Consider the following 16001-nt stretch of genomic DNA (forward strand, 5'->3'; position numbering starts at 1 on the left):
TACAATGTTTGGGGAAATAATATTGTCTAAAGCTGTGTTCAAATACACAGATTTTTGCTCACTTTTTGCTTGTATAACTAACCATGGGATATTCAGTATGTTTGTATTTATTATACATACACACAATATGCATTTATTAGAAAAAGTTTTAGTCAGTTATATTCTCAAAATTCTCATCAGACATTGAGCAAATGGATCAGATTATATTTCTTGCAGACAGCCAGTCTTAAAGATCAGATTTGAAACCAAATCAAATTTGCATTTAATCAGTGTGAACAAATTCAAAAATCAGTTTCCAAGCATGGCCTCTATTCAGTGTTGGATGTAAAGCAGCAAATTAATCCAACATCATTGACTGAAGTCCCACTGTGGACACTGACTGGTCTAAAAGAGTATTTCAAAAATGTTTCAGTGCTTATTAGTGCCACTGCCATGCATCAAATCAAAGAGTGGAAGCTTGTTAGACACTCAGTGGATTCACAAGAATAAAGTGAACAGAAAGAACAGCATAGAAACAAAACGAGCAACTTGAGCATTTAAAAGACAGACGGAATAGTCTTCTGATATTGATATAAAAAGCCAAAATGCTTCAGGTTTTATTATGAAAAAGTCTTTCAAGACACAAGAAAAGAGACTTAGCAGGCTCAACGGCGTATTTCAAAGCAAACAGAGTTTCCTCTCATGAAGGACTCAAATGAAAATGCTTGTAATCCTAAATCAACAAACTATTCAACTCTCTTTAAATGCAGAGCATATTTGCCCACTCTATGGTCAATGCAAAACCACACAGTTAAATTTAATTACACACTATCCTTATTCGCTGTGACCACAGACTCTCTAACAAAGTAAAGCTACAGAAATCATTTTGAAACCTTTCAGAACACAATTTTCTTTAGTTTAAAGCAATAGTTGACCCAAAAATTAACATCATCTTACCCTCAGTCCATCCAAGATGTAGTTTGTTTCTTCATCAGAACAGATTTGGGGAAATTTAGCATTGAATTACTTGATTGCCAGTGAATGGGTGCCGTCAGAATGAGAATCCAAACAGCTGATAAAAACATCACAATCCACATGATGCCAGTCCATCAAATAATGTGAAAAGCTGCATGTTTGTAATAAACAGTAAATCAATCATTTACATTTTTTTAAATGTAAACAACTGCTTCTGACCAAAATGTGTCCAAAAAGTCCCTGTTGTCCTCTTACAGACTCACACACAGCTTTTTGCTTCACAAAATGTCAATCAACGGACTGGAGTCATGTGGATTAATGTAATTTTTTTTAAAAATTGTTTTAATTCCCATTCTGACGGCACCCATTCACTGCAGAGGATCTATTGGTGAGCGAGTGATGTAATGCAAAATTTCTCCAAAACTCATCTACATCTTGGATGGCCTGAGGGTGAGTAAATTTCAAGCAAATTTAAATTTAGTTAGTAATTTTAAAGTTATTTCTTCAATATTAATCAATCAACCAGAGATTTAAGAGCCAATTTAACTGAAGTGCCTCTCTTTAAACATAAAGAGGCTTTTTGTGAAAGCCTGAACAAAGTTTAGATAAAGATGGTGCTCTTTGTAGGCCTGATAAACAAACCAACATCCAGGCTTTCCCCACTGCTGTAGTTCAAACTAAAAATAGGCAATTACTTATCAAGGGCAGCACATGGTTTTCTTAATGATAGCACTTGTTTCAGCTTGGCTATCTTGTGAACACAGTTGTCTGTAAATAAATACTTCAGCAATAAAATATAGAAGTTCACACCGCTCCGCTGAACTGACCGGAGGAATGTGGGTGTGCATAGTCTCTTAAAGGTCGCCTACATGTTGACAGTAAAATAGAGTTGTTTTACTTACATTATTTGTTTAAACTGAATTCATGAATAATTCTTTCATAATGGAAATCAAACAACCACTCAATGTGTAGTATGGCATCAAGCTAATCTTCGTTCAATTATAGAAGACACAAAAAAAGGAATGAATGGTGTAAGTTCACACTACCACATTTAAAGGAAGTGCCACACAGCATATGACAGAAAGGCTGTTCTCTAAGCAGTAGCATTACTTTTTACCTGTTACCCAAGAGTTGGGCGGCAGCCCAAGAGTTTGTGTAGCCCTTTGTACCTCAAATACCCTTTTGCCAACAACAAATAAGAAATTTAAAATTTAAATGCTAAAAACATAAAATATGAAGTGAAACCCATCATTTATGTAAATTAAATGACTATATGTGGCAGCCCAGCATATTTGTAAAATATCGTTACATAAGACCATAAAGTGTGGGGAAAACTGTTCAATTTTTGATGCAATTCGACAAACTATTATTAGTTATATGCTTTGAGACACTGGACAGGACAAATAGTTTCAAAGCACAGAATAAATAGCACTGAACATTATACATTAGAATTTTGAAAAAGAAAGAAGTGCGAGTAAGGTGGGTAAAGACTGCTGCTTTCTGAAATCTAATTCTGTCTTGTGCGGTTATAATCTATTGATGGCCATAATATGTTAAAGTCACAAATACTGCTTTTTGGTTTAACAAAGCAATATTTTAAAATACCTTAGGTGGTGTGCATAGACTTTTTTTAGGTTATCATGTGTAAGCTATGGAATTCTGAGGATGAACCATTCAACTTTTTCCTTGCAGTAAAAAGTCATTTCTCTTGAATATAGACGTAGTTGCAAAGACCTGCCTTTCAGTTCTACAACAACAAGTAACAGCAAGTTTCCCTGTGATGTGTGTTTCTCCCAGCGTATTGCTTGGCACAGTCTTCATGGTCACTGAAATGAAGATTATGATAGCCCTCAAGGGAAGTATGGGACATTGTTTGCCATTTATCTTGAATGCTTCATTAAAGTCTGTCTATCCTCATATGAGTTGTCAGGCATGTCTGCATACTGCGTTTAATAAGGCCAAAGAATGAACAAATTATCAGTTAAAATCCAAACAAATGTCAAAACCTTTAAAAAAATTTTTTAAATCAACAACCAGAGAGCTACCAAACCACCACAAAAAGACCCGCTCTACCGAACGATGACTAAGCCAAGTAAGTGCTGCAAATGGATATTTTCATAGTGACAAATTGTTTTATTGCTTTAATTGACTATGCCAGCACACTTCCTCATCTTCCTGTGTATCTGTACAGGCGTATTAAACAAAGACATTAAGTACATTAATAGGATGCGTTTTAGAAAAGGGAGTAGAAAGCAGGAAAGGTGCCAACAGCCCAGTTTTACACACTCATAAATGAGTAACAGTGTGCTTCTTGATCGTTTAAACTCTTTGAAAGCCAGCAATCTTCAGAGACACAATGAGGTACACCAAGTTAAACATGAACCAAATGCAAGCCTGGTCGGCAGTGTTCAAACATACTAATTATAGCTCCATTACTTGATGGCATGAGGTGAAGAATTAGACCTTGTTTAAAGCAAAATAATCGCCCCTAACTTGCTACAAGTTAAGCATCTTATAACAAATCCTTTTCTTTCACTTAAACAAGATGTCATTTTGTATTTGATGTAAGAAACTGGGAATAAGCCTTCCCAGCCATGAACTGAGGCCTATAATATAGAATGAATTGGGACCACCTATATATATTATTGTCCTTTTAACCAATCTACTCTCAAATTATGGCCATAAATGTTTATTATGTTGAATTGCAACCAATCAAGCTTCTTATCAGTCTTTATCCTCTACTAGGGTTATGCAGTACAACAAGTCCATGGTACCTAAACAAAGAAAACCCCATTCCTCCTCCATTATATCTCTCTACAAACCCATGACAGCCTCTGGGAAATAATCCAAGAATGCCTTGTTTAGGATCAGAAGAAAAGCTCTGGCAATGTTCGGTATGGAGTGCAAGCATACTACTAAATACTGCACATTGACAGTATACACTGCATACTGCCTACTAAGTTTGCAAAATATTAAGAAATAGGCAATGTACAGTGCAACCATAAAAAAAAAAAACTGTAGTTTGATTCATATGTGAAACATGTTTTTTGGCAATGTGATCATTTCATTCATTAACTGGAAATAGAAAGTTGAGTCAAGCACATTGCATTGTGGGAAGCAGTCCTCTCATAGAATGCAACAGTGCCCACACACTTTTTCAACAGCCTTGATTTCGGTAGTATTTTTTTTTTTTATAGGGATTTAGAAAAAGGACTTTGTTAAAGAATTATGAGCTATGAGGTGAATCGCAAGCAACATTACAAACTTTGATTTGAAGCTTCTTTTGGGCTCAGCAGAAGAAAACTCATACAGGTTTGAAACATCTTGAGGGTGAGTAAATTATGACAATTTTCATTTTTGCGTGAACTATGCCGTTAATGGTTTTTAAGTTATAAATCCGTTCTTCTATGGAGAAAATAATTGGAATTTTAACTTCTGAACCTGAATGTTGTAATACATTGCAGTGTTCTTCAATGTACATTTCAGCAGATCCAGTTGGTCTATGCATAAAAACCTACTGTGCACACACTCTCAAAGAAAGGTATAAAGCTGTCACGGGGTCTGAAAGATACAGATATGTACCATTAAGGTATCAATGTGTCCACTTTAGGAAGTAATTTGTACCTTAAAGGTACTTACATACACACTTTTGGGAAATTTGTACCTTTTGAAAGGGTACCGCTTAAATGCAGTGTAAACAGGTACTCTGCAGAGACAGTAAGTGTAGTACATTAATAATATCCTATAATCAGCATACTCTGCCTGTCTGTCTCTACATATGCACAATATATCTGGATAAACATACTGCAAGTGTAACAAAAGACTTAAAAAAAAAATGGAACGTCCACTAATGCACTACAACACTGCGACATGCAGCCTGACAGCTCCCTTTAACAAAGTCTGCTCAAACAGAACACCACAATTTCCAATGCAAGTGCACATTACTACAAATGTGTAAATTAGCCTGCATTATTCTCCAAACAAAACCTCAGCGCTTACGTTTGAATCATAGTAAGAAAGTGAAAAACCACACATTAAGCTTTACAAATGCTGAAACTCCAAAACTACTAAACAGCTGTGTCATGAATTGTGAAAAGTGACATAGAAATTACCACAGCTGCAATCCTTTTGATGCAATTCCACACAAAAAACTTTTAAAGATAAGACATTTAAGCAAAGAGATGTTGTACATATTGTGACCGCAGCATTCTGAATGCCACGGTGCACTGGAGCATCATTTGTTCTGCACCTTAATTGCTTGATGAGTCATTGCACAACAATGCAAAAGTGATTCAACGCGACCTGAAATGGAGATGGGCGTTTCACCTCCATGTGGTTAGATTCATAATCTTTCATAAGACTCTTAAGCAGATGTGTTCAAAACGCTTCTGTTAGACAGTGCAATATCAGAAACTGTAAAATTTAATTATATTTGACTTAAAAGATATAGTTCACCCAAAAATGAAAATTTGCTGAAAAATATATTCACCCACAGACCATCAAAGAGAGTAGATGAGTTTGTTTCTTCATCAGAACAGATTTGGAAAAATTTGTATTACATCTCTTGCACACCAATGGATGTTTTGCAGTGAATGGGTGCCGTCAGATAGAGAGTTCAAACAGGAGTTTCTTACAAACACACAGCTTTCACATGACTCTAACTGACTGACTGAAAGCATGGTTTACTTGTGGATTATTATGATGTTTTTATTCTCATTCTGACGGCAACCATTCACTGCAGAGGATCCATTGGTGAGCAAGTAATGTAATGCTAAATTTCTCCAAATCTCTTCCAATAAAGAAATGATCTCATCTACATCTTGGATGGCCTGAGGGTGACTACATCTTCAACTATTTTTTGAGTATTGCTTGAACAATGAAAGGTGCACTCAGTAAATTTTTATCTTATCTAATTTAGTTTAGCTGGATCTTACTCATTCCAAAAGTACCACTTACACTTATTCTGTTTCGATGGGTGACCTGCAGACACCCTGAACCATACTATAGTTACCGCTTATCCACAGGGGCTGGTACCGGAGCTGGTGCTCGGCCAAGAATGGCACTCGTTCAGAACCGGCTCACATTTCCATTTTCAAACTGCAGTCAGAGGTTCCCTTGCTCGAGACCAGCAAGGTTTCGGGGCCCGTTCGGAACCAAGATCTGCGATCCAAGACTATTTATATCCAGCCCCAGTGGAAAAGTGGTAAATGTTGACTAAGACTCCATGCCTGCAGCATGTATAATGTGTTTGTTGTTATAATGTATTGTGTGCTATACTTTGTAATGACCCATGGCTGAAAGAGCTCTATAAAATAAACATTATTCTTGCTATGATTATTAGTAGTTAATCAACCATTTGCATGACACATCAAGGTCACATGATATTAAAAATGGTGCCATCCATGAGGCAGTGACCCCCTCCATGTAGATTAAATCAGCTTGTTGTTTCAGAAGACTAACATATCTGGAGTTTTTATTTCATTTGATGTAAATAACTGCAATGATATTTCTCTCAAATGTGCTGTTAATTTTTTCACGTGTAAAGCTTCTTAATTAGCAAATACTACTACATGCACCTTTAAATTGAGCCTACATTGTTATATGAGCGTTACTGTGTAAACTAACAGAAAACTTTGCATTCCTGTTCAATGATTTGCATGCTTCTGAAGCAATGCTGTCACACTACACCTCTGGCCTGCAGTATGTGCTCAAATCACTTCCTACTTCCACTCAACAAACAACTTCTGACATGAGGAGGACAAAATATACATTATTGCATGTTTAATATTGTAATATTGCATTTTGGGCAACATATTAACATCAAGCCTATCTGAAAGAAATGTCTAAATGTTTACTTACGTTTAAGACTAATCTAATGAGCAATGGGAGGCAACTTACCCTAAAGTGCTGATAAATCCATTGACAGTTCCCTCCGCATACAGAGACACGATATCCCCAATGTGAAGGAAACAGGACCTTTGTTGCGACATTTCTGCAAATGTTTCAGTAGTTTTTCTGATACTTTAACCCCACTGATCCAGCGCAATGTGTTCAGTCGACTCAGTGTCTCAAGCCACTTGTTTCTTCGCTTTGGCAGTAACACATTGTAATCCAGTCGTCCGGAGAAGAGATGTGCTGAGCCTGTGACTTTTGAGTTGTGATTCCTCTAACTGTCGCGTTTCTTCATGTTTCAACTTCTTCCTGTGAGACAAACGAGGCCTTTTCTCACCAATATGCCACTCGAGTGGGAGGAGACTCGCTCTCTGTCCTGTAAAATCAAGGAAGTGATGCCGTCTGTCTTTAATGCTGTGGTATGCAACTCAAAAAGTGAGAATGCGACTTGTGTGTTTGCGCATTTGCGCAGTCGTGCTTGCACTTGCGTCGGTCGTGCACAATTATTCCGGAAGTTTGTCGTCAAGCTTTTTTTTACATTTTCTTTTAGTTAAACAATACTGTTAATTTTTTGTATGATGTAAAACCAGTATTTAATATTATTATGTAATATAATATCTGCACTTCAGTGAAGAGTCATCCAGCTATTGGTTTGTTTGTTTAGGTTTTTTAATTTTATATGTCCAATTCTATATGCAGCAAAATTAATAAATAAATAAAAACTTTAGAGACCATTCTGCTTTCGCCATTATATGAATTGCTTCAGTTCTCCGTATTTAATATAGCCTAAACAGCATAGTCATAAACGTTTGTGATTATTGAATATATCAGCCTATATTTTAAAAATGTACCCTTTGTGTTTGTTTGTCTGGTTGATGTTCATTTAATGCATTTTTTGTGCTTTTTGAATCTGATAAAGCAAAAAAAAAAAGTTGCTAACATCCTTTAAATATTTTAAATGAGATAGCTATATAAAAGAGTCACTTGAAGGTCATATAACTTGTCAAAGTGGTCTTTGAATAATCTATAGAGCACCTTTACAGAATCACAGAAACAAGTTTGCTTATCAGACATGAGCAAAGTCTTGTAACTTCTCGTGTAGGCTAACAATTATGACAGAATGACTGATTAATGGTAGGCTATAATAATATTACTGATTAGGCTAATGGATCTATTTAATATTTATTCAGGGGTAATTTGTTGAAGAAGTATAATTAATAGCACTGTCTAATTTTGACCACTTTGCTATTTTCACTTTATAATTTAGCTATATGTATTAGATGTAATAGCTTCACATGCACATAGTATCCTCTCTTTCTTAATCTCGCCTGCACTGCCATCTAGTGTCATGAGAATTAAATCATCAAAATAAAATCACATGGTCACATGTTTGGTTTTGTTTCTCGATTACGGAAATTTGGTTTCATAATGTAACAAATCCAACTTCACAGTTTATTAGTTTACAAAGAAAACCTATTGTTAAAATAAATATAGAAATATTCCTATATATTACTCATTTCACCATTCCATTTTATTACACATAACTTGATTTCTGAACTTATTTGTTTTGTTTTCTTTGTATGTATGGATTACCTGGGTTGTTACCGACATCTGGTGAAAATTTCATGTCAACAGCACCTTTAGAAATATATCTACTGAGAAAAATGGTGATGTGTTCAATACTTATTTTACCCGCTGTATATGAAGGGGAGTATGGTGTGGTTGGTTTGTCCAGGTATAGCTATAAAGAAAATAGACATAAAAAATACAAATAAATATAATAATAATGAATTGCTTTACACATAGTGTTTAATTAGTTTGATTATCGAGCATATACTTTTTCCCTTTCTATTTTTTCTTCATTGGATTTGTGGATTCTTAAATTCAGTGACTGCAATGTGCAGGTTTAGAGAAATGCACAAGATGGTTCTAATCAAGCATTTCATGGAAACATGCAAATGTCCTGATTATCAATACATTCTGCCCCATGTTTATTTTGTGCATATCATAGCCTATACACTCACCTAAAGGATTATTAGGAACACCTGTTCAATTTCTCATTAATGCAATTATCTAATCAACCAATCACATGGCAGTTGCTTCAATGCATTTAGGGGTGTGGTCCTGGACAATAAAGACAATCTCTTGAACTCCAAACTGAATGTCGGAATGGGAAAGAAAGGTGATTTAAGCAATTTTGAGCGTGGCATGGTTGTTGGTGCCAGACGGGCCAGTCTGAGTATTTCACAATCTGCTCAGTTACTGGGATTTTCACGCACAACCATTTCTAGGGTTTATAAAGAATGGTGTGAAAAGGGAAAAACATCCAGTATGCAGCAGTCCTGTGGGCGAAAATGCCTTGTTGATGCTGGAGGTCAGAGGAGAATGGGCCGACTGATTCAAGCTGATAGAAGAGCAACTTTGACTGAAATAACCACTCGTTACAACCGAGGTATGCAGCAAAGCATTTGTGAAGCCACAACACGCACAACCTTGAGGCGGATGGGCTACAACAGCAGAAGACCCCACCGGGTACCACTCATCTCCACTACAAATAGGAAAAAGAGGCTACAATTTGCACGAGCTCACCAAAATTGGACGGTTGAAGACTGGAAAAATGTTGCCTGGTCTGATGAGTCTCGATTTCTGTTGAGACATTCAGATGGTAGAGTCAGAATTTGGCGTAAACAGAATGAGAACATGGATCCATCATGCCTTGTTACCACTGTGCAGGCTGGTGGTGGTGGTGTAATGGTGTGGGGGATGTTTTCTTGGCACACTTTAGGCCCCTTAGTGCCAATTGGGCATCGTTTAAATGCCACGGCCTACCTGAGCATTGTTTCTGACCATGTCCATCCCTTTATGACCACCATGTACCCATAAGTGAAGTGACATTCAGCCAAGTATGGTGACCCATACTCGGAATTCGTGCTCTGCATTTAACCCATCCAACATGCACACACACAGCAGTGAACACACACACACCGTGAACATACACCCGGAGCAGTGGGCAGCCATTTTATGCTGCAGCGCCCGGGGAGCAGTTGGGGGTTCGGTGCCTTGCTCAAGGGCACCTCAGTCGTGGTATCGAGGGTGGAGAGAGCGCTGTACATTCACTCCCCCCACCTACAATTCCTGCCGGCCGGAGACTCGAACCCGCAACCTTTGGATCACGAGTCCAACTCTCTAACCATTAGGCCACGACTTCCATGTCCATCCTCTGATGGCTACTTCCAGCAGGATAATGCACCATGTCACAAAGCTCGAATCATTTCAAATTGGTTTCTCGAACATGACAATGAGTTCACTGTACTAAAATGGCCCCCACAGTCACCAGATCTCAACCCAATAGAGCATCTTTGGGATGTGGTGGAACGGGAGCTTCGTGCCCTGGATGTGCATCCCACAAATCTCCATCAACTGCAAGATGCTATCCTATCAATATGGGCCAACATTTCTAAAGAATGCTTTCAGCACCTTGTTGAATCAATGCCATGTAGAATTAAGGCAGTTCTGAAGGCGAAAGGGGGTCAAACACAGTATTAGTATGGTGTTCCTAATAATCCTTTAGGTGAGTGTATGTACATATGTGTATATTTATTGCTAGAAAATATTTTAATTCAAATTTATCTTAAATACATGTGGCAAGCACTTCTTAATTTTTATTTTTAAAAATTTAAAAATACAGATTTAAATCTACAGATGTAGGTTTGTATGACTGGTACACCTATCACGGTTGGGATTTAGCAAATATCATCAACTTCATAGAAAAACCACTGTCTATGAGTGTTCCCCACTTACAGATCTAAAGTTTGTGTGTGTATACCTATTCCCTACGGCAGGGCCGTCGCTAGTGGGGTGAAAGGTGGTGACGATTATAGGGTCCCACGGCGATCTCAACTGACTGGCTGAGGCCAGCCTAAAAAGATGCTCAGGACAGTTGACGGGCTACTGCAGCACGTCGTCACGAAAGCTAATCATTTTTAACAATAATTAATCCACAGTCAAACCAAAAATTATTCAGACACCATATATATATATATATATTTTTTTTTTTTTTTTTACTAGTGGGTGCAGGACACTAGTTCATTTATGTAAGTGAGTATAGCAAAATAAATTGTGCAATTGCTAATTGTGTAACAAAACAGATGAATACAAAGAGTCAACATTAATGTTATAACATCAAATAAATAGATTCAACATCCCCAAAGCAATAGCAAAGCCATTTTAATAGCACAGAACACATCTCAGTCAACGTATACACAAACAGAATATCTGAAATTTTAGCTAAGACAATTAATAAAGCAAGAGAGTCATTGAACATCAGTACCTCAGCACTGTGCAAAAATAAGCATTTAAGATAAAAAAAAAAAAAGTTAATCAGTTAAACAATCCTTATTTATTTCAGTGTTCGACCCTGGCTCTGCACAAAGGGTACACATCTTTGAAGTACAGCGGTAGAGAGGAATACGAGTAGCAATCACCTTAAGTTTCTCTCTCAACTCATTTTGATTGTTTTGATCCTGATTCCAGATGTTTTTGAAAGCAAAAGCTTTAATTCCCTTGTATGCTTTTAATTTATTAAGCCCTCCTATAATGTTGTACTTGCCACTGAGACAGGTATTCATACAGGGAGAGTTTAAGGTGTAGAAGACCACACAACCATCCTTTTTCTTATTCAACAAGTATGTCAAGGGTGAATCATTTGGAGGGTCCATCAGTAGAAACTCTGAATGAGCAGGTTTTGGTGTCTTCTGTACTCCTGCAGCAATGAGCTCTTGGCCTTTGAAAACTGGTTTTTCATCAGCACTTATGATATTTTTCACATTTTTGCTTATGTCGTTTTTCAGGAATGTTGATGGATTGAAACCATTCTTACACTGGTCCTTTGGGACATTGACAGCTACTGCATACTGCCCTATTTCATAACTTAAAAAACAAAACAAAAAAAACATACATTTTCACCAATTACATATTAAAAACTGAGGTACTAGTCAAACATGCATGCTGTAAAAGTCTGAATGAGTGCAAATAGATGTATTATCTCTTCTTGTATTTAGTCTAAAAATAATAAATAACATGTAAAATTCAAAATGTATTCAGAAAGCGCTAAAAATGTTTAAACTAAGCTTTACTTCAGTAAAATGAAAACTTACTTCTGATGAAAAAAATTTAGTTATTTTGGCCAGAGTATCAATGTCCACAGGCTCACCCTCCACATGTTGAGAATAAAGATGAAGCAGAGAGAGCAGGAGAAGGGCTCTTGACAGCACAATGAAAATCTAAAGTGATCAAAAAGGCCAAATCATCAACAGTTCTATTTCATCTGTATAGTATATTACTGTGTGAACTGTACAGCAAACATCTCCAGTTTTATGATCAGGTTAAACTTTTGTTCACAAGAGGACATTGATAAATGAAAGGTTAAAATGGACTAACTGAATATAAAATATAGTATGGTTGCTTACCATGATGTCCGTTGTGGATTATCTAGCAGATTCTTTATTGTGCTCCAAAAATGATGTGAAATCTCTTGTGAGCGCGATGATGATAAGGAGGAAATGAATTTATTTAGATTCTAGACCAGCCCTTTTAAAACCCAAAACGGGATAAAAATAGAAACGGTTTTAAACTGCCATTAATGGTATTAAAAGGGAAGTTTATTTGACGGCTTTTTGATAAAGATGTTGACTCTATTAACACTCATCTATAGTGAGACGCTTGTGTTACATGTAAACCACAGCAACTTTCCACCCTCACATCTCAACTATTCTCTAAAAAGAACACAAGTATAGTGGATTTTGTGGAGTAAGCTGCTCTGTAACATGTTTAATAACATTTAGTGTTTATGTGGGTCTTATTAATAGACATAGACATGAACACATTCTGTAAGTACACTAATAAAACAAATCAAACTTTTGTAAATTACATTGTTATGTAAAATTAACTTTGCCAGTTAGAGTTTGAGTAATTTCTGTCTACTCATTTGAAGTTTATTCTGCAGTACTCAAGTACATTTGTGACCCTGAACCACAAAACCAGTCATAAGGGTCAATTTTTAGATTTATACATCATCTGAAAGCTGAATAATAAGCTTTCCATTGTATGGTTTGTTAGGATAGGACAATATTTGGCCGAGATACAACTATTTGAAAATCTGGAATCTGAGTGTGCAATGTATATTACTAATCAAAAATTAAGTTTTGATATATTTACAGTAGGAAATTTACTAAATATATTCATGGAACATGATCTTTACTTAATATCCTAATGATTTTTGGCATAAAAGAAAATCAATAATTTTGACCCATACAATGTATTTTTGGCTATTGCTACAAATATACCCCAGCGACTTAAGACTGGTTTTATGGTCCAGGGTCACATTTTAATCTTGGTAAATTATGCCATGCTTTCAAAGTGCATGACTTAGAAACATACAAGTAAACAACACAGTATAGCTAGTTAAATGATGGGAACACCAGTAAAAATGTGAGTAGGTTTTACTTAATTTTTGAGTAAAGTTTAATAGGTTTTACTTAATTGGCTGTTACCCCAGAGGTTTCATATTAGAAATAAGGTTAAAGAAATATCATCTAAACATAAATTATACTTTTGATAATTTTTTTTTTTTTCTGTAGTATTTACTTCACCACAGAATAATTTTAATCTGTTATTGATAGCCAACAAGTGATTTGTAGACCCAATACTACACCATCAAATTGGAAAGATTAGACTACCGACACATTTGGGGCCTATAATGAAACTTCTTTATTAATCAATTAACTACCATAAAGACTCAAATATCTTTAAGTATTTCTGATTTATCATGTTCAAAAAGGCTTTCTTGGCATCATAAGCAATGTGTCACTCTAAACTTCACACCAGCAATTTTAGCTCATGAGTCAGAGACACTAATGCTACCATCAAACCAAGTTCATGCAGACACAAACACTAGACACAGCTGATAACAAACAGTTGGCAGTTCACACCAGACACAAACTGTGAAAACTTCCTTTACCATCAGGTGTCATTTAAATGAACATGGCAGTGTGATATCTGAATAGCAGTCAGAGTAAAATGGTAGAAAGGCAGAGAGAAGAATAGAGAATGGTTGTCATTTACACCAACATTATTTTGTTCTGTGAAAACACCGTTCTTCCTATTTATGAATAAACTTACTCATAAATACAGTATACGTGCCCTTCTAAACTTCATACCAGCAATTTTAGCTTATGAGTTCTAGGTTCATGCTGGCTATGATAAGTTTCTATATACAAGTAACATTTCCACATGTTTGTGTTTTAGTGTAATAAAAATGCACCGAACCTAGAGGACGCAGTGTCTCGTTCCCTACTCTCAGGGAACCACAGTTACATACATAACCTGAGACGTTCCCTTTCGAGGGAACTTCGAACTGCGTGCTCTAGGGGTCGCTATGGGGAACGGAATACCCATGCCACCATGCTGAGGAGGCGAGCACTAAGTACCAACTCTACCCGGCTAAGGGAGTTGCCCCTGGGACCGTACGACGGCTGTCATTGACATTATCCCCTTCGGCCAAAGGTCTGAGCTGCATACCCCAGAACTTACCTGTTAGGGGCCGGGCCTCCTGGACCCAGGGTAGAACTCAAAGGCTTGGAATCAGAAGAAGAGATTCCTTTAAGGGGATACGACCAAGCATCTAGGATAGTAACTAAGTCTTGGCCTGTCACCCAGGGGATACTGCTTGCTTTGCAAGAGCTCGCTGAAGGAACTGTCTCAACAGATCCTTGGTAGCAACACCCTGTTCAAGTAGTATCACTGGGGATACATAGGTAGAGTGGGGCCAAAGGTGAAACCGGGGCCTGACCGACTCAAAGAATGGGCACGAAGCCGCAGCGCGTAACCCATGCCATACAGGATGACCGCAAAAACCCTTGGTGTGTGCAATCTTACCACAACGTGGCTTTCAGACAGTGCACAGAGACTAGCGTGCGCACTTACCATATCATGGATTTGTAAACATTCTTGGGAGGGAGCAGCATGCTCATAGGTGACCCTCTATGCTGAGGGGAGCAAAGCTAGCTCTACCAACAAGGAGAGCAACTTAACAAGGAGGCAGAGAGAGGCCTAACAACGTGAAGTAGCTGACTCACAAAGCTGAATTCTTTCAGATGCCCGGGAGGGAGCAGCATGCTCATAGGTGACCCTCAAAGTGAGGGGAGCAATGCTAGCTCTACCATGGCAGAGCTCTGGAGAGCGGAGAACTTAACTTTCAATATGAGAGGGAACTCAGCACATACATAGGTAGAGTGGGGCCCAAGATGAGACCGGGGTCTGACTGACTCAAAGAATGAGTACGAAGCCGCACCGCGTAACCCATACCGTACAGGATTTTAGAAAGACCGCAAAACACTTGCTGTGCGATCTTACCACAGCGTGGCTTTCAGAAAGTGCACAGAGACTAGCGTGCGCACTTACCATAACATGGATTTGTAAACACCGTTCAGATGCTCTGGAGGGAGCAGCATGCTCATAGGTGACCTTCTATAGTGAGGAGAGCAATGCTATATCTACCAAGGCAGAGCTCTGGAGAGCAGAGAACTTAACTCTCAGCATGAGAGGGAACTCAGATGCTCAGAAGGGAGCGGCATGCTCATAGGTGACCCTCTAAGGTGATGGGAGCAATGCCAGCTCGACCAACAAGGAGAGCTCGGAAGGGAGCAGCATGCTCATAGGTGACCCTCTATAGTGAGGAGAGCAATGCTATATCTACCAAGACAGAGCTCTGGAGAGCGGAGAACTTAACTCTCAGCATGAGAGGGAACTCAGATGCTCAGAAGGGAGCGGCATGCTCATAGGTGACCCTCTAAGGTGAGGGGAGCAATGCCAGCTCGACCAACAAGGAGAGCTCGGAAGGGAGCAGCATGCTCATAGGCGACCCTCTATAGTGAGGGGAGCAATTCCAGCTCGACCACCCAGGAGAGCATAGGGTGCAGAAAGGGAGCAGTATGCTCGTTGGTGACCCTCTATGGTAAGGGGAGCAATGCTAGCTCGACCAATAAGGAGAGCACTTCAGATGCCCAGAAGGGAGCGGCATGCTCATAGGTGACCCTCTATAGTGAGGGGAGCAATGCCAGGTCGACCAGCTACTTACACCCCAGCACTTTTTTTTT

At 38.1% G+C, this 16001-nt stretch overlaps 1 protein-coding gene across 2 annotated transcripts in view; it reads right to left on the bottom strand.

Moving 5' to 3' along the window:
• The window catches only part of itpr2 (inositol 1,4,5-trisphosphate receptor, type 2), a 90869-nt gene extending 83666 nt beyond the window's left edge, over positions 1 to 7203 (bottom strand). For both annotated transcript variants that reach the window (XM_079446689.1, XM_079446690.1), the window contains exon 1: positions 6853 to 7203. In XM_079446689.1, the coding sequence (XP_079302815.1) occupies positions 6853 to 6944 (92 nt within the window). In that variant the 5' untranslated portion in view covers positions 6945 to 7203. The remainder of the gene's footprint in view (positions 1 to 6852) is intronic.
• Between the last annotated feature and the right edge of the window lie 8798 nt (positions 7204 to 16001).

This window comes from Barbus barbus (assembly GCF_936440315.1).
Source record: "Barbus barbus genome assembly, chromosome: 22".
NCBI classification, from domain to species: domain Eukaryota; kingdom Metazoa; phylum Chordata; class Actinopteri; order Cypriniformes; family Cyprinidae; genus Barbus; species Barbus barbus.